This window comes from Phoenix dactylifera, chromosome 13 (genome assembly GCF_051530095.1).
Source record: "Phoenix dactylifera cultivar Ajwa chromosome 13, Ajwa_hap1_PhDact_Kaust_v1.1, whole genome shotgun sequence".
Lineage (NCBI taxonomy): Eukaryota > Viridiplantae > Streptophyta > Magnoliopsida > Arecales > Arecaceae > Phoenix > Phoenix dactylifera.
The window spans coordinates 26,923,220-26,949,480 of NC_143202.1; the positions used below are offsets into that span (position 1 = coordinate 26,923,220).

The 26,261-nt window shown below is 38.1% G+C and overlaps 1 protein-coding gene across 4 annotated transcripts; it reads right to left on the reverse strand.

Annotated features, from left to right (window-relative positions):
- Positions 1-773: 773 nt before the first annotated feature.
- Positions 774-25,022, reverse strand: LOC103703170 (exocyst complex component SEC5A-like). Of its 4 annotated transcripts, none has more exons than XM_008785931.6 (21): positions 24,384-25,022; positions 22,709-22,857; positions 22,021-22,118; positions 20,176-20,370; positions 19,933-20,060; positions 19,661-19,819; positions 16,932-17,036; positions 16,401-16,475; positions 16,146-16,283; positions 15,555-15,737; positions 14,158-14,313; positions 12,637-12,763; positions 12,339-12,549; positions 10,575-10,690; positions 10,237-10,477; positions 6,328-6,421; positions 4,224-4,301; positions 4,044-4,100; positions 2,880-3,029; positions 2,521-2,736; positions 774-1,223 (listed from the first exon to the last, which is right to left on the reverse strand). In XM_008785931.6, exons 1-21 carry the CDS (start codon positions 24,789-24,791, stop codon positions 1,008-1,010), a joined length of 3,300 nt encoding a protein of 1,099 aa, XP_008784153.4. In that variant the 5' UTR covers positions 24,792-25,022; the 3' UTR covers positions 774-1,007. The 4 variants fall into 4 exon arrangements, with proteins under 4 accessions (XP_008784153.4, XP_038986640.3, XP_008784154.4 ...); XM_039130712.3 differs by having other exon boundaries at positions 6,328-6,436; positions 24,384-24,912; XM_008785932.6 differs by lacking the exon at positions 4,044-4,100.
- Between the last annotated feature and the right edge of the window lie 1,239 nt (positions 25,023-26,261).

The following is a 26,261-nucleotide window of genomic DNA, read 5'->3' on the forward strand; positions in this document are numbered from 1 at the left end:
AAGATCTCCAATCCCATCAGAAATGCCTCAGAGACGTCCACCTTTTGTGCAGCACTATCGTTCAGACTAGAACAGAGATCCTAAATGCCTCAGAGACGTCCACCTTTTGTGCAGCACCATCGTTTAGACTAGAACAGAGATCCTCTGAAAACCAAGAGTCCGCCGTGTTATTCATCTTCTTTTCCTACCATTCCTCCCTTCAGACTCGGAGAGAGACATCGATGACACTCCCAACCTGTAGACCAGGGGGTAGTTCCACCCCCTTAAAACTCCTCCATCTTAAAGAACAGGGGCTGCTTATAACATTGAACCCAACATTTTCACACTTGTATTTGGGACGAAATCTCGAAGAATAACACCACTCAAGATTCAAATACTTGAGCTCCTGATATTTGTAACTGAAGGGGTATCGCTACCATCAGTTGGCCTAGAATTTTGCATAAGCCGCAGGTTAAGACAAATATAATGGTTGAACATGAGACAAATGAAATACTTGATGCATATCAAGCATCTATGACCTCTCCAGCTTACTCTGAAGTGAAAAGGTTAATCTTATAATTATCCTCCAGGTACAGCACATTCTTTGGCAGCATAATGCTGCATGAAGTATCCCTTTTCTTCCCCTAATCTTGATGACATACATCTCATCAGTCTCTGCATCAATCAAACCCTGCATATGCACCACTACTGAGACAAACAGTCTCTTTATCCGGTGCTCTCTGATATGCATGGGCCCGCCATTGTTTTTGTAACTTCATCCAAAAGTACTAGCATTCATCGTAATCCAAATTCAAATCAATGTAATTCTACATTTGCAAAAATATACAAGTAGAAGGCTCACCGGAGCACCACCTCTCAACCAATGAGAAAATTCTCCAAACACCCAAGAATGGCCCAATAATTTACCCAATGTACAGGAAAAGAAAACCAACAGTAATAATGACATTTTGAAAATGCAAAAACTGGGAGGACAAAAACAACAGATGGCATATTTTATTCCCATCAACTCATCTGCGTCTACGAGAGACTGCTGGAGAATTTACTGTTTGCTGCCTCCTGTATCTTGGAGAAGCAGCCGGTCCTTGGAAGGAAGGGTAAGTAGGTTTTGTGGATCCTGGGGCAGAACTAGGCCGCAGCGAAGATTCCAGGAAGCATGCTATGTTTAAGCGAGTCCTCTCTAGTTCACCTTCGAGAAGTTCGGTACTATACTGCTGTGCAAGTGCCTGAAAAACATTATTAAGTATTTATACCAAGATAAATGGAAAGTTTAAAGTACCATGACATCCATAATCAGCACTGTGGAGGATGGTGAAATCTGTTGCACCAAGAGAAGTTCAAATGATTTCTAAATGCATATTCCAACCACAATAATAATAATAATACAAATGTTACTTGCAAAGAATGTTGTGTGGAATTATGACAGCAAGAGCACACAAGTACTACAAAATTCTGTATTTATCACCGATCGTACCTAAGCAGATTCAGTAGTCTCGCTGCTACTGAAACAGTGTACCTTGGATCTGACATAATACATCAGAAGAAACTGCTTCCATAATGAAATCCAAATGAGGATAATGCCCATCACAAAACCATGAGATACAATACAACAGAAGAAACTACTTCCATAGCAAAAACCAAATGAAGATGACACTCCTCACCAAGGTATGCCAAATCAGTGGGAAACCGGATCGGTTCAGCCCTAAATTTCAAAATCCCTCCCAAACCACCCCAAACCGGATAGTTCGGAGTGGAACCAGTGGGGATCGCTTGGTTCGCACCCCCCCTCTCCTCTTTAAAAGGCTTGGATCATGATCTATTGAACCAGTGTAAACTGCCCGGTTCGTTCACCCCGTAACGAACCAGTAGCTGACCGGCGTGGGTTTCAGTACCTGTTCAATGGACCTTGACCCTCACAAAACAATCTCAAGGGCAATGTCACTCTCACTGATCTTTCTTTTTTTTTTTTAAGAATACGACAGAGTCATCACTTGAAAAGCAGAGCATTATGCGGCCTCTTGATTTTTATGTTTGGATTTAACTACCAAGGATAATACTAGCATGCAAAGCTTGGGTATTACCAATTTAGGGACAGCAGCCTTGGCATGTAAGGCACAACTACATTTTCAGGCACCATTTTTGTTGAAAAGATGTTCTCGGTGCTTAGATCAAGAATGCCTGCTATGAACATTATTAAACATAGCACCTGCAGACATAACAAAACCCCTCACAAATACCCTATGGTTACAAAGAGTAGTTAAGTTTTGGGCTTCCAGAGTAGTCTTGAAAACAGTAGCAGCTTTCTTTTTTTTAACAGAGTTACAATTAGTTTCTTTCCTATATCTTATGATTAATAATTTTCTTGAAATTAGCCCTCAAACAAAGATCTAAAAAATCAACTCTCATAGTTGTCCAGAAGGGGTACATCAGTAAGATTTCACATCAGGCATCATATCTATAATGAGAACAACATTAAACCTAAAAACTTTTTAAGTTCATTAAGAGAGTAAAGAATAATCTTACAATTAAATCATCTGGGGGCACTGTAGGTCCTTGATGCCGATCATCAGACATGGCATCTTCACTCCCACGAGTTGCACGGCGGTGGTGTCCTGGATTCTCAGAAGACTCATTTGCACTCTCACAAGCCTTTTCTAGTAATAAGCCTTGTAAAGACTTCAATGCTTCATGTGCATCCAGCGAGAAATATGTGTGCAAAACAGTTTCAAAATAATCAAGCTGCAGGTAAAGATGATCATTAAAAAAGAGTTCCAGACCCTCTTAGTACTCAGGTGGCTACACACCCGCAACAGTTCCAAAAGCATAAAATATTGATACAATTAACCTAACAAGTAAACGGTGACAAAGAGAAACATATTCACCTCAAGCATGAGCTGACAGAAGCCATTTGTGTCCAATGATTTAAGATCTTTAGTTTTGTTTTCATGGAAAAGGCTGAGATATGTATCAATTAAGCCCTCCACCAAAATTCCCAAAGTCTTGTCCAACAATGGCCTAGCACCAGAAAATACCTGCAATAAGCAATATCATGATTAGACTGGTCCAACCGACAGAAAACAAGACCCATCAACTAATTTTGATATGGATGGAAGCCTTGCTCATCTAGCATAAAAGAAACCCAAATCTCAGGACATCAGGCTGTTACATTTTTATAAGTTCAGAAACAACTAAAATTCATGTATTATTATCCAATATTAATAACAGACCTTGTTCATCAAGACATTATGCTACCATCGACAAAATTCTGAAAGAGATGCTGCAACATACATGAATATAATTAAGCAAGACATTGCAATCTCATTATTTGCCTACACATACATACAAATGCATGAAGACATCAGAGTTCTTCATTTAGCAGTTGACTGGTATGAAACTGTTTTGAGTCAGATCTTATAACCCCTTAACATAGTATCCAGGTTCCTTGAAAACTTAATAGTGGAAGTTATAAAATTCCTGCACTTCTTATAAAGTTTGTGACCTTGGAAATTCATTGTCGACAGGACAGAAACCAGTAAAGGAAGCAAAACAAGAAAGCAGATAACATTTACTGGTCCAGAAATAAGAGATGATCTTTGGGAAGAGAACGCAATGAACATCACTTTTAAGGAATTAGAAATTTTTTGATAGCTACTCCATATTCACCGTTATCTGGCATTGTTGTTAACTCCTTGTATTGAAACTTAGGATGTTTCTTGCATGCATCCTAATTGTTTTTATGTGAAATAAACTCAAGTTGGTCTCTCAAACACATATTCCCTTTATAAGGAACAGCTAACTGGCAACTATAAGCACCAAAAAAAGAAAAGCCAGGCAACAAAGACATGTAAATTTAGGCCCAGAGCAATGGTATACACTTCAACAAAGTAAACCTCTGCATTTGACAGAATCAGCATTTTACACATCCATTAAGTTTTTTTCCACTTTCTAATCACAGGAATTCTATCCTTTATTTTATTTCTTAACAGAAAAAAATAATGAAAATATATGGAGAGTATATCCTGCATGATAGACACATTATGCAACACCTCTGCATGCACAGACACAAGGATGTGTAGTAACTCGATCGTTGCATCTCGAATACCCTGCCAGAGAGACAACTTATAAGAACCCTGAAGGAAAACAAGCTTTCCTTTATAGTAGATATTCATTTCAAAAGATAAAAGATATGAATAAACTAGCCATCATATTTTCCACATTTTTTTTACCTTCACGTTAGGTGCTGCTCCCCATTGAACCCCAGAATCCAACAGATAATTTAAAGCAGCAGTTCTAACCAAGTTTGACTGATTGATACACAGAAAAACATTGAATTAGGCAGTTGTGTAAAGCTAAACAACATAAACCTAAGATATATTTGGCAACTACACATAAATACACATACACACATATACATATACGTAGGTTAGGTGTGAGAGAGAGAGATAGAAAGAGGGAGGGAGGGAGGGAGCATATAAAATAGCCCTGTGCACTAAAGGCAATAGTAAGGCACAAGAAACAAGTTCTGAGATTTCTGGGTACTCAAAAAATATTATTCCAGATTTCCTTCTAACAAAGGCAGGACAGGTAGATGGATAAATAGAAAGTGCATAACTTTTGAAGAACTTCATGCAGTTTTGTATGATAGATCCAAGGTAATGCAAATGATCACTTTGTGGTATCTCTTGATTATCAATCTTAATTTGGCATCACATCTTCATTTCCATTCTCGCTTAATTTACATTCCACATACTCTATCCTTGTTCTACAAATATTTAAGCCCTCATCCTCTAATATGTTCCTTCATAAGTTCAATTTAGTATTTAATCTAGTTCTCTTTTCATTAATTAACACAATATCATCTGCAAATAACACTTATCATGGTCCACCTTTCTGAATATTAGTGGTAAGTTCATCCACAATTAGTGTAAAAAAAGATGGGCTTCACACTGATCTTTGATGCAAGCCTATAATAACCAAAAATATACTTGTTGTATTTCATCAACTTCTAATACTTGTCAATGCCCCAGCATACATGTCGTCAATTATTTCAATATGCCATTTATGTACAATTATTCCTACTTAAAGCCCACCAAATTACTTTTCTTGGTATCCTACCATAAGCTTTTTCCAAGTCAATGAAGACCATTAATAGACTTTTCCTTTTTCTCCAAATTTTCTATCAACTGAGTGAGTAAAAAAAATAGCCTCCATCGTTGATCTTTCAAGCATTAAGCCAAATTGGTTGTCTAAAATAGTTGTTATTTTCCATAATCTTTGTTCAATTACCCTTTCCCATAATTTCATAGAATGACCCATAAGCTTAATTTCCTGATAATTAGAATAATTTTGTACATCACATTTCTTCTTATAGATAGGTACTACAATTCCTCTCCTTCAATCATCTGGTATTTTCTTGGTTTTAAATATTTAAATAAGTTAGCAAGCCAATTTAAGCCAATATCTCCCATGATTTTCTATACCTCAATAAGTATTTCATCTGGCTTTAATGTCCTACATTTTTGCATTCTTTTCAGTTTTCAAAGCTATCTTGATTTCGTTTTTATGAATCATACTAACAGAACCATGACTCCTCCCTAATTTTACTTCAATGAAGATTGCTTTAGTAAAACCTGCATTTAACAATTTTTCGAAATAATATCTACATCTTTCTTTAATTTCCTTGTCTTTCACTAATATTCTATTGCCCTCATTTTAATGCATCTAACTTGATTAACATCCTCAAATTTCCTCTTAACTTTAGCTGTTTTAGATTTCATGCTCATCTTCTTTTGTACCTAATCTATCATATAAATTATCATATGCTACATATGTAGCTTCACTAGCATTTTTGCATTTTTAGCCTCCTCATATCTTATAAAAATCTCGTTATTATTTATTTTTTTGCCATCGTTTAAAGCAAGTCCATTTAATTTAATTACCTCTTGCACGTCATTATTCTAAACCAAATTTCTTTATTTGTATATCTTTTCCCTTTCAACTCTCCTGGAACGCCTTTAGCTACCCTCTTAGTACAATTAACCATTTTGTCCCACATTTTAGTTGATTATGATATCTACTTTACAATACAAATCTTAAACAAACTATTCTAATGTATTATTGCACAAGATTTAAGTCCATTAATTAATTTAGGCACTGCAGATGCCAAAAGATCTTATCATAAGATTTTCTAACATCAAAAGAGGCCCTTAGAGAATTCTCTCGAAAATAAACGAATGCATCTTTATGTCATCACCATGGTACGTGACAAACAAGGCAAAGAATAAACAAGCCAAACAAAAACTTCAAAAGAGGATGGATGTCGCACTATACCTTTGCAAATGTATACTGTTCAAGGATCTTCTCTTCGAGCGCTGAAAAAGATGTTACTAGGTCTCTTATATCAGCATATTGTTCATCCTTATCCCTAAATAAGGGCAAACTGTCAGAATGGCCAGAAAAAGTATATAAAACAATAAGTCCATGATAACCCACAGATTTGCTGACAGAGTAATAATCAGTGTATGTACTTTAACTAAGGTTAACTAGATTCGACATTCTGGCCTATGATATTGTTCATGCTCCACAACATGGCCATAAAATAAGCAAATTATTGTAATATGATTCATTGTAAGTTTCAACGGATTGGAGTGTGCAACTTTCTTTTATTTGCTCTCCCTCTATGTATGAACTAAGTGCTTGCATACATACATACATAAAGGCACATGATAGCTCAGGTATTATCTTATTTCTTGACCCTCTGACACCATATCAAACCCTTCTCCTGACTGCATCTGTCTTACTTTTTAATTGTACAAAGCAAACCATCTCAATTGGTTTATGGTAGTAGGGACAAATAAATCATGAAGTTGTAACTCATTCTTTATTTCATTTTTCTATTGATCCCAATGCCACTTTGACATATTGACAGTGGGATCAGTCTTCTAATCCCTTCTAAAGCCCAAATTCGTTACGGCAACCATGGAGGCCTTAGGCTGAAGGAATCTAGGCCCCTTAGTGGGTTTGTAATGTTCTAAATGAGAGAGCTAAACAGAGGAATGAAGAAAAAGAGAGGAGAAGAAATAAAGGGAAAAAAGAGAGGAGAAGAAAATATAATCATGTACAAAATTTTGAAGGAAGAGTAGCATATCATGGACAAGGACAACGAGCAGTGTAAGGTTCCATTCTCGCTCATAACACCTAAAAAAAATACCATACCTTGATGAGCTAGGAGATATCTAGAGACTTCCTTGATAGTGAAGATTTAGGAGTTAGCAGGATTTTTGATATATTTGCAATTTTAGAATGATTATAAAACCTATCTTTTTCATAGTTTTCTAAGTCATATGATCAACTTGAATTTGTATCTAAGCCTGTGTTTCACTTGGAAGTAAAGCAGGAATAGACCTTATTCCTACCAAGCAGTCTTGCAAACTTAGGAGAATTATTAATCCATCAAATCTGCTTATATTCCCAGAATAACTATTCCCACGGGGTCAGGTTAGCATTACTCTTGGAGTAACATCATCTATTACCCTTCCCTCTATATTACATGATAAAGGATACCCTCGGCTCTAAAGTTATTCCAAGCCAGGGAATAAGAACATCAAGCAAAATAAAAACATAAATGTCTATTCCGAAAGAAGTAACCATCTTAATTCGACTTTTCTTATTCTCAAACCAAGCACAGCCTAAAAGAACCACCTTAGGTACAGGTAAGGTTAAGAAAGTTTGGGAGCCATTAGGACTGTCTCTTAAAGGTAATTTTGACTGGGAATCCGAAATTTCAGCAATCTAGTCTTCATTCTATCTTTTCTTAGGAAAGGATTTTACAGAGTCTTTGGACTTGCAGTGGATTACAAATAGAGTTTGAGTGGAGTCCATGAAAAGAATATTTCTTCCTGTATTGGTCGAGCTATTTGGAATTATAATTCAAGAGCTAAATTATTCTCAAAAAATAATGCAAAGCTACATTTCTCTCTCTTCAGAGAAGCATCTCTTTGATAAGACACTGTTAATGTTTTCCCCTGTTGCCTTCATAGCCACTACTCTAAAAGCTGGTGACTAGATGATTCTCATGAGCAATCAAGATAAACCCTCCAACAACAAATCCTCTCCATTGCAACATAAGTGTTGGATTTCACCTTTCTACAAAACTTTAACCTAAAACAGTGGAGACTTCATGTTGTTGAAGAGCATGGATGGCGGTGTCATCCCAAACCGCCCGGTTCGGAATGTACCAAGTTGTTTTGGGAGCGGACCTGCACGGTTTTGCCCCTTAGTTTGAGAAACGGTGGGAGAGAGGCAGAAGGAAAGAGAGGAAGAGAGAGGGGGAGGGAGAGGGAGGAAGTGGGAGGGAGAGGGCTTTCGAGCCCCCTCTCCTCCAACCACAACGTAACTAGGGCTACCAACTTCACTTTAAAAAAGGGGGAGGGAGAGAGTAGGGGGAGGGAGGGGGAGGGAGAGGGTAGGGGGAGGGCTTTCGAGCCCCCTCTCCTCGGCCGAAAGAGATGGGACTCGAAAGCCCTCTCCATCTCCCTCCCTCCCCCTCCCTCTCCCTCCCCCTCCCCCTCTCCCCCTCCCTCTCTCCCCCTCTCTCTATCTTTTCCTCCCTTCCGTTACGCCACGATAGGAGAAGAGGGGGCTCGAAAGCCCTCTCTCGGCACCTCTCTCCCCCCTTCATCTCCCTCTCTCTCTCCCTCCCACCAATCCCCTTCATTCTCTCCCTCTCTCTTTTCCTCTCTTTCGTTCCCTCTCCCTCTCCATCTCCCCTTCGTCAGTGCACCACGAGCAAGGTGCACCGTACCGGTACCTGTAGGCGTACCGGTCGCCTACCGGACCGGTTTAAACCGATACCTAACCGACCAGCTCTTCCCCGCGAAAGCGGGTGCGCCCGGCCGGAGTCGGGGAAGAAGAATAGAAGAGAGTGAGCGGGGGACGGGGGGAGGGAGGAGAGGCCTCCGCCGCCCACGGAGGGCCGCAAGGGGGCGGCGGAGGCCGGGGAGGGGAGCCGGGGTGGGGAGAGGTACACCGTACCGGTACCGGTAGGCATACCTAACCGACCAGCTCTTTCCCGCGGAAGCGGATGCGCCTAGCCGGAGCCGGAAAAGAAGAGAAGGAGAGAACGAGCAGGGACAAAGGGAGGAGAGGCCTCCGCCGCCCACGAAGGGCCACAGGGGGGCGGCGGAGCCCCCAGTGGCGCGACGGAGGACGCAGCCGCGGAAAAAAAATTAGGATTTTTATGTAAAGTCGGCAAATCCGCCGCGGAAAAAAATTTAGAATTTTTAAGTGAAGTCAGCTAGCGATTTGCCGACTTCACTTAAAAATTTCCAAATTAAAAAACCGAGGCCTCATCCCCTGTTTCGAAAGAAACAGGGGACGCGGCCGCAGCCTCCGCCGCGCCCCCGCGGGCTCCCCTGCCCCCCCCCCCCCCCGCGCCACCGGCGGAGGCCTTCCTTCTCCCTCCCTTCCCCACTCACTCTCTCCTTCTCTTCTTCCTCTCCGGCTCCAGCTGGGTTCGGCATCTACGGGCCCTATACCGGTTTCCACGGCTCCATCGTACCAGTCAAGGCCCGAACCGATACAGTACGTGTTGAACCAACCGATACAAGCTGGTTCAACATACTATGACCGCGAGTCGGCACAACACGGTACCGTACCGAGCAATCAGTATGGATCCCAGTATAGATCCCACTAACCTTGTTTAAGAGTTAAACTAACTATTTTCTATTCAACTTTAAATTGCTGAAAACTAATGAAACCATCTCACCGACAAAGGAGCACAGGAAAGTTGAAATCATGGTTCCTTTTTCTCAACTTGGAAACCACAACTGAGATTTTCTTGTATGAAAGTGCCCTAGATATAGGTGAAGACTAAAAGTGAGAAAAGAAGAGGTGACTAAGGAAAACTCCAATGGTAGTTTTGAGAAATATATGCCAGCTTACTCCCTAATGAGAAATGGAAGATGCTTCTATTTCAAGGGTTTGACCCTGGACAGTGCAAATATATACCATCTTGTCCCTAGTAAGAAAGCTTCTCCAGATTTTCACTGCTCTGAGCTTAAATTCTAGATTATTAGGAACATTCATGGTTGATCCATCAAATGTAGAAGGTACTTTCCACCCCAAATTTTTGATTTAAGCTATGGAAAGATTCTCATAAGAAATTTCTAGGGAGAAAAAACAAAACAGTCATAAGGATCTCAAATGATTAGGAGAAAGGGATTAACTGTAAAAGCACACCTGTATTGCAGCCATATGTGCTTGTACTTGTCATACAAGCTATGTGACAGCTCATCTTTGCAATAGCCAATGTTACTAAGAACTATTAACAGCTTTCTGTGGGAATCAGCAGCAGCATCACCACCGACACGAATACTAGATGACTCTCCGTCAAGACCATCTACATATCCATTCTGCAAGTGATTGCTTTCTTTGTTTGATTTACTCTGAGATATTTCACCACCAATTCGTTCAATATAACCTGAGTCACTTGCACAAATTGAACATGATACTCATGATGATAATTGATTATGTAAAATACCAAGTTATTTAATTACTGCATTCAATATTAAGCATACCTGCAAAATCCAGGAAACAATTGAGAAATGCAAGTCTAACTGATTCTTGAATTTCTTGAACATGTTCTAAAATGTCATCTGACTTAGTTGCTTCACTCCTCAGATTCTGAATCATACTGAACAGGTAGAAAGTAGAAACAATATCAATCCAAAGGCACTAAATACTGTAACTTATATTCTTAAAGGAATGCTGCTCTGCCTTTGTTTAGATGAACCATAGATCAAGGGTCTTCTTTTCCAAGAAGTGGCACTATCAAGGTTCGCCGTCTCGGTACCAGACCCTGTACCAGTGCCACACTAGCACAATGTCGGTACGGTATGGTGCAGAGATTTTTTTTTTTTTGCGTACCAAGTGTCGGTACGCCATCGGTACCGAACCGGTACAATACGCTATGCCCTGCACCGCCCGGTTTAAGCCGGTACGGCATACCTTGGGCACTACAATTTCAAAATCAAAATTGTAACAAAATAAATATGTTAAACTTTCAAAAATAACCTAGAAAAGTTGAGTGGAAAAATCAAATGTACCAGACAGTATAAAGAAGAAAATCCTTTTCATAGTTACAATATAGATTACTATGAAATGATAAAAAATTCTAGATGATTATTTTTTTAATACTAAACAATCATTAACTCATGCAATTAATACCTAATTTTAAGTCATGATAAAAAAGACTAATTTGCATAAATTTATCACAAGAACTCATAATTACTTAGAAGGCAGACAAACAAGACAAGGACAAGAAAGCAAAGTTAGCAGCAGCCAAAATAAGCAGAAAAGACCAATGAATTGTCAGTCAGGAATTACGGTGCTGGATATCACAGTGATATCACAGTGCCTCATTGATGATGTTCATAAGCAACCAGCTGCAGCAGGATATATACATACATACATGGTGGTGGATATCACAGTGTTATTGTGGTTATGGTTTTTCCAGCAACATTAGTGCCTCACCGTTGATGTTTATAAGCAACCAGCTGCAGGATACACACACACACACACATAGATAGATAAATATGGACATACACACACGCACACATCTGCCATCCATACCCGGTAAGGTAAAACATCAATGGTGCATGTGTGAATGCACCAAACAGAGTCATTCTCATCAATCAAAATAAATACAGGAGGTACTTGCAAAAAAAAAAAATCAGAAGAAATGTCACAAACCAAACTCAAACTCAGTCCAAAACATAGAAAGAACAAAGAAAGGAGCACCGGTTTCTGAAAAGAGTTGCATATGCATTCAAGAGCTTCTAAAAAGATCAAAGAAGTTAACCAGTTCTGAATCCTATATGATCTTCAATGTTTATGATTTAATACTCAAAAAAAGAAGACTATACCCAGGTAGGAAATAGTATAGATGAAGGGAGATAATGAAATACAATCCCAAGTATGCACAAAGTAAATATCTCTTGCATGAGATGAGCTATCTGAAGTGTTCATTCACTGAAAAGCTCAAACTTATGAAGCATTGGATCCAGTCCACCTCCTCTAGAAACATGCTCTATTCTACCTGTAGTGCTATCATTTGCAGATCATACATGAGCAGTCAACTGATGGGCTTCTACCTCAATAAACTAAGAGAAATCTACATAGCAGGTAATTAAGAGGAAGGCTATGTGAAAGTCTCTGAAGAAATAAGGCGCAAGAGACACATGAATACAAATAACAGGAAACACACAAACATAAGTATAGATTTACACAGTGATGAAAAAAATTCATATACAATTGGCAGAATCCAAGAAGCAAGAACTTACACATCAATCCGGTCCATAGCTGATGTTGTCATTGCTCGAAATGCCAAGGGCAAGTAAGAAATTGCATATGGAGACTTATTTCTTTCCAGAGTAGATAAAGGAACCCATGTTTCATCTTTGACTATCTCCTTGGTTGTTGCCCGCATCCATGAGCAGAGCCTTAGTATATAAATCTTTGTGATTTCAAAATGAGAGGTGCGCAAAGTTTTAACTGGTAGAATCATAGAAATACTCAAAGATTATATCCTGTTTTACATTATTACTAACATACAGCTTTTTCAAGAAGAATAGTAAATACCAGCAGTTGGAGGAGCAGACTCTTTCCCCTCAAAAGCCTGACATGTTTTAGCTATTTCCCTTATAGCATCAGCCATGAATGGGCGAAGAATGTTTGATTCTTCAAAATCACGAAATGTATTGTGGACCTGTCATCAAAACAGGAACTTATCTACCTGTCTGTACCTACCAACAACAGGAATAAAAATGAACTGTATAATAATTGCACTCCAAAGATAAAGCAAATTCCAGTAGATATCCAGAGTACATAACAATCATGTCAGGAAGACAGTACACTCATAAGTGGTGATTGGGACAGGAAAAGTGCATGGATAATTCGAAAGGCGGATACAAAGCCTATACATAATAACAAGAAATAAGGCATATCAATATCTATGCAGCCATAATGCAAGTTACAGCCACAATTTGCATGGAAACATCTCCTCGAAGCACCACAATCTACATAAAATCATTGAAACTAACGTTGCCAGGGCACAGCCAAATGTCCGAATTTTGACATCCAAATGCAAATTTAGATTTCAAAAAGCTTGTGAAATAAGACACGACATTTTAGAAAAATATTAACTAAACAGTTGTATTCTTCATGTATCTTAATATTCAAATCCAAACCAATATGGCCTTTGATCCCGTATATTGAATTCAAATATGGCATTACAAGTAATTGCATTTTGGAGTTATTTGGATCCAATAAACCGCCTCCACTTTATAAACAATATCTATACTTTATAGCTTTTTAAGCATGCCAATTTTTGATACATACCAATCCCATGTACCACAACACTTTTTATTTATGCTACTGAAACTAGACATACAGGCTAACCCTTTCCAAGCCATTCCAAGCCGCCTTCTAACGCAGTGACATATAAGAACTCAAAACCCCCTATAACTACTCTCATGTATAACCAAATTACAACTCAGGAGTATGCTTTCATCACTATTTCACAAGCATCTTATAATCCTTTGTTCTCCATTCTTTTGTCAACACCACAAATATACTTGCTTTTGATGCTACATGGCTGGTTCAACGTAGAAGGCAAGATTATCTTAGATAAAGTTTGGTGGATGAAATAAGAATTGTCCCAAAGCAAGGTGCACCATCTTGGTACCAGGCCCCATACCGCTACCGCACTATTACTGTGTCGGGATGGTACGGGGCCGGCTCGCTATATCGACCTTCATACCATGTACCGGTACCAAACCGATATGGTACGCCCCATCCCATACCACTCGATTCGGTACAATACAGCGAACCTTGCCCCAAAGTGTATTCCTACACAAGTCTTAATGAGTGAGCCACCAAATATTACGAATCATTCTAGGATGGCTCGAAGATAATGAATGCATGATGGCTAGGGCTATGTAACCAATTTGAGAAGTGATAGCATCATTAAGTTTTTTTTCCCCCAAGACTAACCATGAACAACTTATATGAAAGAATAAAAAAGGGAACAAATTTGGAAAGGTAAGTCGAGAAAAGGTTTGTTAACTAATTGACAACAAAAAATGTGAGAAATTACTATACCTTGAGCTCAAATGCAGATATAGTATCATGAACCATGGCAGCAACCTCTTCAAGAGAATGGCTTGAGTATTTCACCTCACCAACTTTATCCTCGCTCCTATTAGCAGCAGGTTTAGCATTTGTCTCTGAATCAAGAACTGTATTGCCAGCAGTGACCTTGAGAAAAAAAAGCAAAGTTAGCATATCTGAGAGTAGTAAACAAGACTTAACTAGAAAGAAAACAAATTCAGTATTTTCCTTTATGGACATAAATGAAACTCTTTCTCAGTATACAGCTTTTCACATCCTTCACTACAATTCTATGAACCTCTTTTAATGTGTGACCACCTCTAGTTCTTGATATGCCTACATACTGAACTAATTCTGCAAGTGACAATTGAAGAACAAACTTGTAAATCATAATATCCAAACCAACTAATACAGTAAAGAAATTAACATCAGAAGTCCTATTAGCCTCCCACAAATATTAGCACTGTTCTATTCTGCAAGTCTGTTACTTAACTATAACAACAAGGTGGCACATGAACAACAATAACTAAACCAGGCTATCCATGTCAGCATAGGCTGGGGCACTAAAAGTCATATCAAAATGTTATGTCGCACCAGGAGGAACCTCTGTACATATTGATGATGTGAAGCATCTACTTTATTATCATTCATACATAACATGATGGAGATCAACAGTGAGAACATAGATCTTTTCTTAAATCAAAACATCATGCTCTTCACTATACCCTTCAATAAATAGTATTTATATGATAGATTTGAAATATCCTGCACATTTTACTTTTATATTTCCATTTTCCTATACGATTATAGCTATATGCAGCACATGAAAGAAAACGCCCCTTATGCAGCTCTCATAAAGATTAATAAGACCTGATAAACTGTGATGCTCATATAAAAAGGTCAAATTGTTGCTTGTAATTACCAAGATACTTTAGATAAGTTAGTTGATGATATCGAATGCAAAAATGAACGACAAGGGACTCTTTTGCTTCAATTCTTTTCTTCATAAATTGGAAAGAGTCAGCACTGTTGGCAAGGAAGTTTGGAACTTGGTGGTTCCACATAAGAACATAGCTTGTGTGTGAAGAAGATCCTCGATATGTAAAATTCTAGACAAACGTAGGTACACCATAGAATAGCACTTCGTATGGATGACAACGCCATGTTGAATCATCAGCTTCCTAATAAAATTTCATTTGGTTAATGTGTCAAGTAAAATTAGCTAAAGCTTCCAGCTTGAAGAAACCAACAGTATAAAGGAACCAAATACTAAGCAGATGAAAACTTTCCAAGGGCATCTCTCAAGCATACTCATTACAGTGCCAAAAATATTGAGCATTACATCTTTTAAACCTAAAAAAGCAGTAGAGATTGATTCAAAGTAATACCTTCGCAAACTTTCCACTGAACACAGATAGCGCTAATCTCCAGAATGCCGGCATGTGGTGGATAAGTACAGCAGCTAACCTGCAGATATACCTTCCTCTTAAAGCATCCACTTTTTCCCCCATCATATTTACCAGCTGTGAGTCAACTGGAAGAGAGTCACCTATGGACGAATCAACATCTAACTGGATAAAACAGAACATACCAAGCACCAGTCAATATATCTAATAGGAAAAACAGAAGAGTAACAATCATATTAACATACAGATGGTTACTTTAATTTAATTTTAAACAAAATAATAATACATGATGAAAGATAAATAAATTAAATCTTGAGCATAGTTTTTCAAAGGTGAATGCACATTTTATGCTTGAAATTAGTGTAACTCGATCAAGTAACTCAATTGTACATATAGTACTGCATGTATAGTTCTTTTTTATTTTCATGTGGCACTCCCTCTTTCCATCTTGATTTTACCATCTGGTTATTGATTCTTAAGAAATCTTAACAGAAGTAAATGGCAAGTTACAAATCCATAGGCAGTACAAATGCATTAACTAGACCACTAGCATATCACAAATAAAGCACTTACAGATTTATTCGAGTCCTGTTGGAGTTGCCTCCATCTTGCATCAGATTGCACTTTTTCCCGGATCTCATTGTGCAAAATTTCCATCCATGCCTCATGATCTAAAGTGCACTTTTCAAGCAAACCTCGAATCCTGCGATTCTGACAAAAGAAATGAAATTTAAAACACTTAGCTAAGTAAATGTCAAGCATCAAGACGATGAAACAGCATTAGAATTTTTATACATAACTAGTTTTTAAAGAACTATTATAAAGTACCTGAATGTTAAGATAATACCACAAGGGATCTGAATCAGGCTCCAACTCCAGCAACAGCCTAGCAATGTTCTCAAGCTAGAAGCACAGAACACTAGTTAAATGAAAGACGCATGGGGCCCTTAAAACACACGCACAAGGAACATATTATACCTACCAGAAGTAGAATTAAACTAGGGCAAGGAATCCAAAATTTTGATATTAATTTATACTGAGTTATGAAACAAATTGGAAAAAAAGATTTACAATAAGAAAGGTCATGAACAAGGAAATCTTAGGGCAAAAGGAGAAATAGAAGGTCACTTGTCCCATCATTTTCCTCTCTTAAAAGTTTTCTGATTCTTATAATATATGAAAACCTTCTTTCCTTTTTTATTAACTAATCCATGTACAACTTAGGTGGGTTCCCCTATAAGAACGCTCAAGAAAAGTCAACACAGGGTTTTATCAATTAGCATTCGTAAGACATCAGGTAACATTACATTAACTTGTTTATTTTTTGTAAAAGTGAATTAGGCATCGGAGCAAACTTACATCAGCAAGATCAAGCTTTGGATCTTCCATTGATTTATAAAGCATGCCCCTAAACTCCTGCATCACTTTTTCCACCTCCTCAAGTACACGTTTTAGTATTCCCACCTGCAAGTAAAAATTTCACGCAACTGTAAATAAATTGGCCAGTAGTAAGAAAAGACTATGCATAGCTGCTAATCTTGTTCAAAGCAAGATGTAAGTATTGTTCTCCAAGAACATCAAAGAACATATGATACAAATACATAGTGCCTAAAATTTTACAGCATGACACAGAAACCTTGCTGTATTTTTAAATTTCAACAATGCAACAAAAGAATAATGGGAAACCAAGATATACCAAAACTTCACTCTGAAGGAAGAGTTTTGGGAGATTCATATCTAGAATCTAGAAAATAGCGTAACTTCCTTAGAATATGGTAGCTAGGTGAAATGCTTCTCAAGAACTTTAGTTATCAAGCACCATATGATAAAAAAGTTTGCAAAGAAGATACCAAAATAGCCAACTACAGTGAACTGTTCTTGAAACTGGAGAAATACCAACTGATGCATCAAAATAAATAAGTGGGATTTGGTGTGGAGTCTTTTGTGCGAGAGGACAAGCAAGATGATCAAAAGTACAAAAAACGAAGACAAAGAATTTCTAAATTGGGTTTTTATCAAATCGTCAGTCTCCAAACTATGCCAACTTCAAGGTGTTGAATGTAGCTCTCCAATTCTAACAATCTAAGTTGAACCATGTTCTGACAGTTTCAAATCTTTGAACATTTAAAATGAAACTGGTTCATCTGAATGAAGGGATTTGCGATATCCAAGATTTTCTCATGATAGGAAATACTAAAATTTACATCTCAAGAAGCATTTCAAGCCAAATGTCTAACTAAACCAGAAATCCTGTTTATTTCCTAAGTTTAAGCAAGTTTTTGATCTTAGATAATCAAATACAATTGAAGAATTTCAGGTTCCCAGTGACCTGCAATGTTTCCTTGCAATTATTAGGTAAATAAAAGACTTCCTTCATCTTTCCTCTAAAAAAAATAAAAAACTAAAAAAGAGATTTCCATTATCTCAAGTCTGAATCTTTTAAATTCTGCAGCGGATTAAAGAGCATGGGAGTCGGCAAAGGTAAAACTGCATTAGATAAGCTTGTAGACTTTTAACTTTTTGGTTTTAAATTAAGGTTCTAAAAGTGCATAATAATGTTGGCTTATAGGAATTTCATTTAAACTTTTTTGGTGCTTAAAGTGTAGGTCTTCAGTTGAGCTTCTGCTCAACACAAACCTTGGGAGTTTGTTATGTCCATGATAGAATGAAGTGTCTATAAGCTGATTCAGCTTCGTTTGCGACGAGCAAAAACATGGATTAAAAAACATATAATTTATGTTACCCCAAAAACAAAGTGTTATGTTCAAAACAATCCACAACTGAAAAAAGAATTCTAGTGACATTTACTGAGGGTAACTTTACTGATTCCTTTTTCATGCATTTCTATTAGGGCTTAGAAGTGAGGATTTAATTCATAGTTGACAAAGGTTACCACAAAATTCCACCAATCCTTGACATCCCTATTCTTTTGTTTAACATTCATCTGAACCCCTTGTTCGCAACATACCTAATAACCTATATAACAACCACAAAGCTATTGATGCTAGTTCTTAACAATCAAGTAAACAGAAGATGGCTCAAAGGTAAATCCAGCTATAACGAAAAAATAACATCCTGATGCTATACTAGAAGATTAGACTCAACCTTAAAAATAAATAAGGCATAAGACACGGTGACAACAATACAGCCAATACACAACTTTGCTATATTACTGAAATTACGTATTACATGGAGCCTAGATTTATCATTTAAGTTTCTATTCATTTTTCTTTCTGAGTTATCTTCTTCTATTTGCAGTTATGTTTATGTTCTGGCAGAAAGTAAATGGCTGTGTGCATTGAAGATATTTGGTCACAATATTGTGGCTCCTCCCTCTTACGGAAAAGTATGAAGGCAATCGAAAGGCCATGCGGCAATAGATGGGAGGAATCAAGTCTGGCCAAGATAAGAGAGCAAAATTCAGAAAAGATGACAGAAGAAGATACAGAAAAAACTATGAGGAACAAGAGGGAAAAACGAAGGGAATGCAGAGCTTTCTGAAAAGTGTACAAGAGGCCGTTTAATGCCTACAGAGCCTTTAGCTTGTACAACAGTGTGTCTCTTTACGGGCCCTAAAAGTTTTCTTTATTGTTTTCCTCTACCAAGTAATGAGCCCCAGACCACTATTACAGACGCACTTTGATACTTTTATCTGGATTCTAAAAGGATAAGGACCACTTTGACCCACCATAATGCTAATGGAAGACCCCTTTTTTCCTCCTTTCTCAAGGCAGAGTGGGGTGGGTATAAATGAAACTTTCCCCATGTTTCTCAGTTTTTTCCTCTTTATAGCGGGTGAGAACCCATACTTAGGGCTTTCCATGGTTTACCACCACAAGACTCAATCCTTCCATATTCCTCTTTTGTCTAGTTCTGAGTCTTCTGACTAAAATAAATCATACTACAGTCCATAAATCTGTCATCAAGAATGATTCTAAGTTTGTAACCATAATGTACCACCAATCTACAAGAGATAAGAAATAACAAGAACTTCCACGCAATGATGAAAGTTAAGCATTCCCAATAAAAAACAGAGCAGTTTTACTGCCCAAGACACTAAAATGAATAAGTTGGCAAGGTTGACATACATGAGAAGGAAGCACAATTGACTTCGCTTTCCTGTACTCTCTAACAGCTAAATCATATTCGCCTTTACTAATGCTCCCACGAATTGCGCTCGGCAGATTGAACAGCGTGCGGAACCTCTGAAGCATTCCTTGAACTGATCTGATTTTCTCAGCTTGCACCTAAATTATGGTCAAGATGGATGAGAAATCAAGTTTATCAAATTTATAGAACCATTGATTAACTGCAAGCCTCACAGATGCAAACTTTTAAAACTAAGTATTCAGTTCTCTACCTGCCTCTCAAACAGAGGCTCAAATGCACGATTTGCTACTGCACTGATATTTTGTGTGGTTTGATGCAAGTGAGCAGTACCTGCACCTTCCGGATCTTCCTCTATCTGCCTCAGTTTCGACTCGATATCTGCAAAGAACAAAAGTAACCTCTTCCAGCATCTCGAAGCAATCTATCGAAACCCGACCCTCAAATTACATATGTAAACACCATAAATATACATTGAAATTAGATGACTAAGTACCATCAATTGTGGTTTTGCAAGAGACAAAGCAATCAAAATTCTCTTTCACCAACTGCTTTTTCTGCAGTGTCCTTCCCCTAAGATCAGTTTTTAAAGTAAGGGCACCAGATTCTAAATCTGCAGCACTTGTTTCTTGGTGAACCCGGGAAAGAAAAACCTTGGGATCAAAATTTGAAGAAGAATATGTTACTTTTTCTGCAAAAATTAAGACACAAGCTTTTGTTAAATAACAACAACAGTGAAGATGAAATCAATGTAATAATAAAAGCACAAAATCCTACCACTATTATTTTGTGCTTAAAACACTATCTCCTTTGCTGTTACAGATATAGATACATTAGCCCATAAACTCTGGTTTGCAATCAAGCTAATACTGTGGTTCTAACCTTAAATTAATTTCAGACAATGGCATACTCACAACCAAGAATAAGCATGTAGTTGGAGAAAAATTATAAAGGAAAACTAGAAGTAATGAAAGAACCAGTTTGTTTCAGTTATTAAAATCTGACGAAACAAACACAAAATTGACTTAATGTAGTCCGCCATCTAGCTGAACCGTAGAAGGTGGAAGAGGGCCTAGTTTTGATGATATAATGGGTAAAACGAATTAAAGTCTCAAATAGACATTTTGCTTTTGGAACAATTTTCTCCTGACTCCTGTGACATCTACTTTTACTACTTTAAGCATTAGCAACTCCCATTTTTGCAACATTTCTTTTGGGGGTTCATAAATGTACTATCCTCTTTGAGTTACGCACTCTTTTAGAGTTTCACTCTATAGACGTGTTACATGGAAATGCAGGGTTCTAAGAAAAGGGGAGTGTACATATCTACTCCACATGCAAATGTCTCATGACTCCATTACAATTTCTATACATTGTACTCAACAGTCAGCTAGAATTTGCCCATTTATTGACTCAGGTGATTTCTACCAGATGCATCCTGCATTATTTCTCTATTTCAGCTGCCTTTCACCTACAAATTTCCATTTCCAACCATTGCCCAGATTTTGAAAATGCAAGGTCTGAAGTTGATCAATCTTGCTCTTAGAGTTGCCAACATAGCTGTCAATCATCATGTTCCTAAACAAGAGTCTAAATAAATGCTTCACGTTATCCACCAAATTCACTATTCTCCAAGGGGTACATTGATCCTTTACCTGCTTATTTTGTTGAGAGTTGACAATCACCTCTTAAAAGGACCGGTTAGAGACTTTAATCCTCGAGGTATTTGACTTCCAAACAGGCACCTAAAAGCCTTAATCACCATGTCTGAATATGGTACCAACTCAACAACCTTCAGAATCATTAGTAGATGTCAGTCACAAAACACTGACAATGGCTCCTACTAAGAATATGCAAAAACCTAACTCCTCTAACTCTAAAAAGCACATGGAACAACTTATGTCCCAGAAATGGACAAAATATCCCTGATAAACATAGGCCATTCTTCTTGCAGCTAAATAGGAAAGGTTACAAGGAACAGTCAGAAAAATTACTAATAAGTATTTTGACTCCTAGAAGCATTAAAAACCTTCTGGAGTGAAATGCACCATGCTAATATAAGCAATCCACTAAAGTGATGAGCTTATTCAAAAAATCTGGTTTATACAGCTCCATAATTTTGCATGAAAGTTCATCACAAGTACTATCACCCATGAACCTGCATGTGGATTCACTTTGATCATTAAAAGCACAAGTTCAACCATGTATATTAGAAATTAACAATGTATATTAGCATTTCAAACCTATATAAAGTATTAAGAGGATTAGCAACAATCAGGCCACAACAATTTTGGGACTCATCACTCATCATAAGGGTAAACTAGAACCAAAAGTAGCATACCTCGAGTACTGGGATCCAATGGATCAGACCTCTCTCGAGAAACTGGCGAGCTTACTGAAGCTGCAGTAATTAGCCTCAAAGATTTGTTATCTATTACCCTGTCAGTTCACAACAGAAACTAAATAAGGCAAAGAAAAGATAATGACAACCTAGAAAGGGTAGCATATGATAGTGTGGATAGAATCATTTTCATGAATTTTAATTAAAATTTCAAAACAGGCTACATGTCAATGATCAAAGACTGCCTGAAAAGAAGGAAAGAGAAAAAGAAAAATTTACTTGCAAATATCGCTTGAGCTTTCCATGGTACACACACAAATACATACATATATACACATGCATAAACCTATGTATGTACGAAGCTTCACTTTGAGCATGATCACAGAAATAATAGCTAAGACTAAATGGCTTCAAGATTTAACAGCCAAAAATAACTAATTTATTAATGTGGCAAAGTGGCAATCTAGAACATGATACATCATCTGAAGTAGTTGGATGGATATATGAACTAAAACATTCAATTAAATTCTAATAAGAGCAACATTTTAGAATTGAATGCATCCAAAAGCACAACTGGGGTTCCAGAGCTCGGGGGGAAGCAATTCAAGGCTGAGAACATGAGTTAAGAAAGCCAAAAAAAAAAGAACAAAATTATTGGCGATGACCATCCATGTATATGAAATGTTACCCTAGTCCCAGTGGATCTAAAACTTCCACTCCTCGAGGTAGGGATTGTAAATTGGTAAGCGCCTTCCGACCTAGTGCTGTCCCTTTTTGCTCTAAGCTTTGAGCAGGTGCTGCCCTTGTCTCGCGCATTTCTCGGACTCTGCGAGCAAGCTGGAAATAAGAAAAGATAAATAGATCATTCATCTTTCACCTTATCAGTCATGAATATATCATTGAGCAAAAATGGGAAGTTAAATTGCAAATCCGCTAGCATAGATGCTACTCAGAATGGATCATAAATGATGCAAAAGATACCAAAAAGAACAGTGAAGATCTTGACAGTGCAGAGATACTGAAGGACCGGACAGGAGTTAGTGATAACAACCACTGCTTGTCCTTAATAAGTAAGCATCAGAGCCTTTTAAGGTTTAAAATATCATACTAATACACTACACCAGCCTAAATTTACAAGTATAGCTTACTGGCAATAAATACTAGTAATATACCAGTGAACTTGTTGATGTTTAATTTACCGTTACAGAAAACACAATTTATAAGTTCACCGATATTCTTACACTGAAAGCAGGTTAGCTGTTTGATTGAATGACCAAAAATTTAACCAAGCCAATTACAACACATGAACCAAACCAAATTCTAAACGGGGCATATACCAAATTCATGATCACTGTTAATAAGTCAAAAAACATCAAGATGCCACCCAACCATTGTGGAAGCAGACCTTACAGTGGAAAAACAATTGGTGCACTTAGCACCTGCTAACTGTGCATAAGTTACTTCTTCTTTCCTACAAAAGTGCCAGTTGGCACGTCCTTCTTCGAGACGGAATCAGCTAGTTGATCCCTTTTTTTCTAAATCACATCAGCCAGCTGATTCACTTCCTGTCAAGACACATAACCCACTTCCTTCCTCAGGCTATTGATGGAATAGGGACTATGATCGTTAGCATGGAGAAAAACTATAATGTGGTGAAGAAAAATAAAGAACATATGCAATAATTATCAGCAGGAAATGTTGATAATTGCAGAAAAAAATGTCAAATTATATGTATCTTGCTTACGCTTCCCCTGGAAAGCACGAGAACAACAAAATTTTTAGCAAGATCCATGACAGAACTCTACATTGAATACCACTTTAATATAAACAAACACATTTGATACAGAGCTTCCAAAAACTCTTCAACATAATTCAAAACAAATTCTGATGCACAGATCTCTTCAGCAGAAACAAACCAAGAAATTAGCTGAAACATGATGCCATGGTTCATTGAAAATTTATCAAGCGTGACTCCGACTCATTAGCACAAACTGTTCGAAATGAGACCAGCAGCTGTTGTTACAAAAGACTAACGAGGTCCATGTCAGATTCGAGGACTAACCAATAAAAAGCAAGAGATGTGTTACTAAGGTCTAAGAACTCCTAAAAAGCCCATCTCAAAATCAAGAATTGGTCAATAAAAATGGGAGCATGCAATCCTAATAACTGCTCGCAAGTTCATCTTAAATTCAAGAACTTACCAATCAGAAACGGGAGCAAGAATTACCAAGAAATACTAACAAGTCCATCTCAAATTTAAGAATTCATCCATAAAAGTCGGGGCAAGAATGCGTCTGCCTCGATACAAGGTAATCCATTTTAGATTCAAAAGGACCAATCAATCAAGAACGGGGGGCGAATACCTCGGCCTCGTCGACCTTCTTCCAGCTCCTCGGCTCGTCCCCGTCCCCATCCCCCTCGTCCCTCGAAGCCTTTCGCTCCCGATTCCGCTGCGGGGGCCCGCGATCCCTGGAGGTATCCTCATCACCGGACGAGATACTGAGCAACTCGACCTCGGAGTCGTCGTCGTCGTCCGCGCCGCCCCTGCCCGGCCGGCGCTGTCCCTTGCCCATGGCGGCGCCGCCCCTGGCATTAGGGTTAGGGTTCCCCTGGCCCTTCACCATGAAGGGCGGCGGCGGGGGGGCTCGGATGAGGTTGACGACGGGCTTCGAGGCCTTGGACGGCTTCTGGTAGCTCAAATCGCGCTCCGCCTGCTCCTTTAGAGCCATCTGGAGGAGCTCATCCTCGTCGATATCGCTATCGCTCGGCATCTCTTCTTCTCGCCTTTGCCTCCCTCTCCCTCTCTCTCTCTCTCTCTCTTTCGCTTCCGGTTTTCTTTCTTGCCCTCTGCCCAGATCTGGCGGTGGCTTCCAAGAATGGAGAAAAAAAGATGAGAGAAACTGGGGTCGGAGCACTCGCGTTAGTTTAAACGCGCTTTGGTTCGCCTGGCAGTCCTGAGTGGGTCCCCTGTGGTTTCTCGACCGGTCGCCTGCCTCGGGCCTCGCCCACTATGACCAAAAAGGCTTACATTTATTGGCGGTGGTGTGATTCGTGCAGACTCCCCCCGCTGTTTTCGACTTCTCAGAAGGGACGGTGGATTTTGCGCTGTTGTATGAATTTTACAAGGGCTGGAGGAGGAGGGATGACGACAGACATGAGGTGTCTGGTCCAATGATGCGACCTGGTTTAAATATTTTAGATTTTTTTCAGAAATATTTTTCTAAAAATTAAATTTATTAAATTATTTTTTAAAAAATTTATATTCATTTCCGTATCCCATGAAATACTATTTTCTATAAATATTTTCAATATAACAACTCTTCAAATACTATTAATAAAAACTATACTTATTTTATATAAAAATAAAATAAACTTTTGCAATTATTTTTTTTTATTATAGTCCTCTCATAAATATTTTTTTACATAACTATCATTAAAAATATTTTAATTATTTTTTTTATATATCTGCCATTAAAGATATTTCGTGCCTCCACTGCATCAAGACCGCCTCCTTTCCACCCCTCATATTCTCCTCCCAGTTCTATCTCATTAGTTTTATTCAAATTTATTGAGTCAAATAACTTTTTGAGCATCCAAATAAATCCCTAACAACGAAGAATATATTTGGCATTTCAGAAAAGCGAAAAACACTTAACTTTACACTTATTGGATTTTGATCTGATTAAAACTATTGGCGAAAGAGAGACCATATGGCTTTACTGGATTGATGAGGAATGAATATTGTTTGACATAAAATTATTCAAATATTTAGATTAGAACTATTCAAGCTATTCACACTGGGTGGTGACGGTAAGCAAGCGGGATCTTCCAAGAAGAAGAGAAATGGCGCCTCCAATGGTCCAGCCGCTTGTTCCGTGAGTTTTTTATAAAGAAGAAAGACTAGGAGGCCTATTTCACCAAACAAACCGGAGAACAAAGCACACTTCTTCTCCTCCTCTCTCTCGTCTAACATTTCTGGTAACGATCTTTTCTTCCTCCACTTTTATTGGATCAAGACAGTGCATTTTTTACGATTTGATGTTGGTTTTTAGACTCTTAAAGCTTAAAGTCTCTCATTTTTCTTTTTTTAATTATCATTTTAAAGATCAAGAATTCTTGCTGCAATATTGTCCTATAAATCTTCTAAAGGATCGCCCATTTCTCCACGAACTATTTAGGCTTTTTCTTAAAAAAATATTAATGTTTTCGCTGAAAAGATCGTGCATGGGCTCCATCCGTAG

What these genes read in the sequence shown, in the direction of transcription:
- LOC103703170 (XM_039130712.3), bottom strand. Translation starts at nt 24,791, where the DNA reads ATGCCGAGCGATAGCGATATCGACGAGGATGAGCTCCTCCAGATGGCT. An exon ending in AGAAGGTCGACGAGGCCGAG is followed by an intron (nt 22,858 to 24,383) that starts GTATTCGCCCCC and finishes TCTTATTTCCAG; the next exon opens with CTTGCTCGCAGAGTCCGAGA. An exon ending in GTCTGCTCCTCCAACTGCTG is followed by an intron (nt 12,550 to 12,636) that starts GTATTTACTATT and finishes TGATTCTACCAG; the next exon opens with TTAAAACTTTGCGCACCTCT.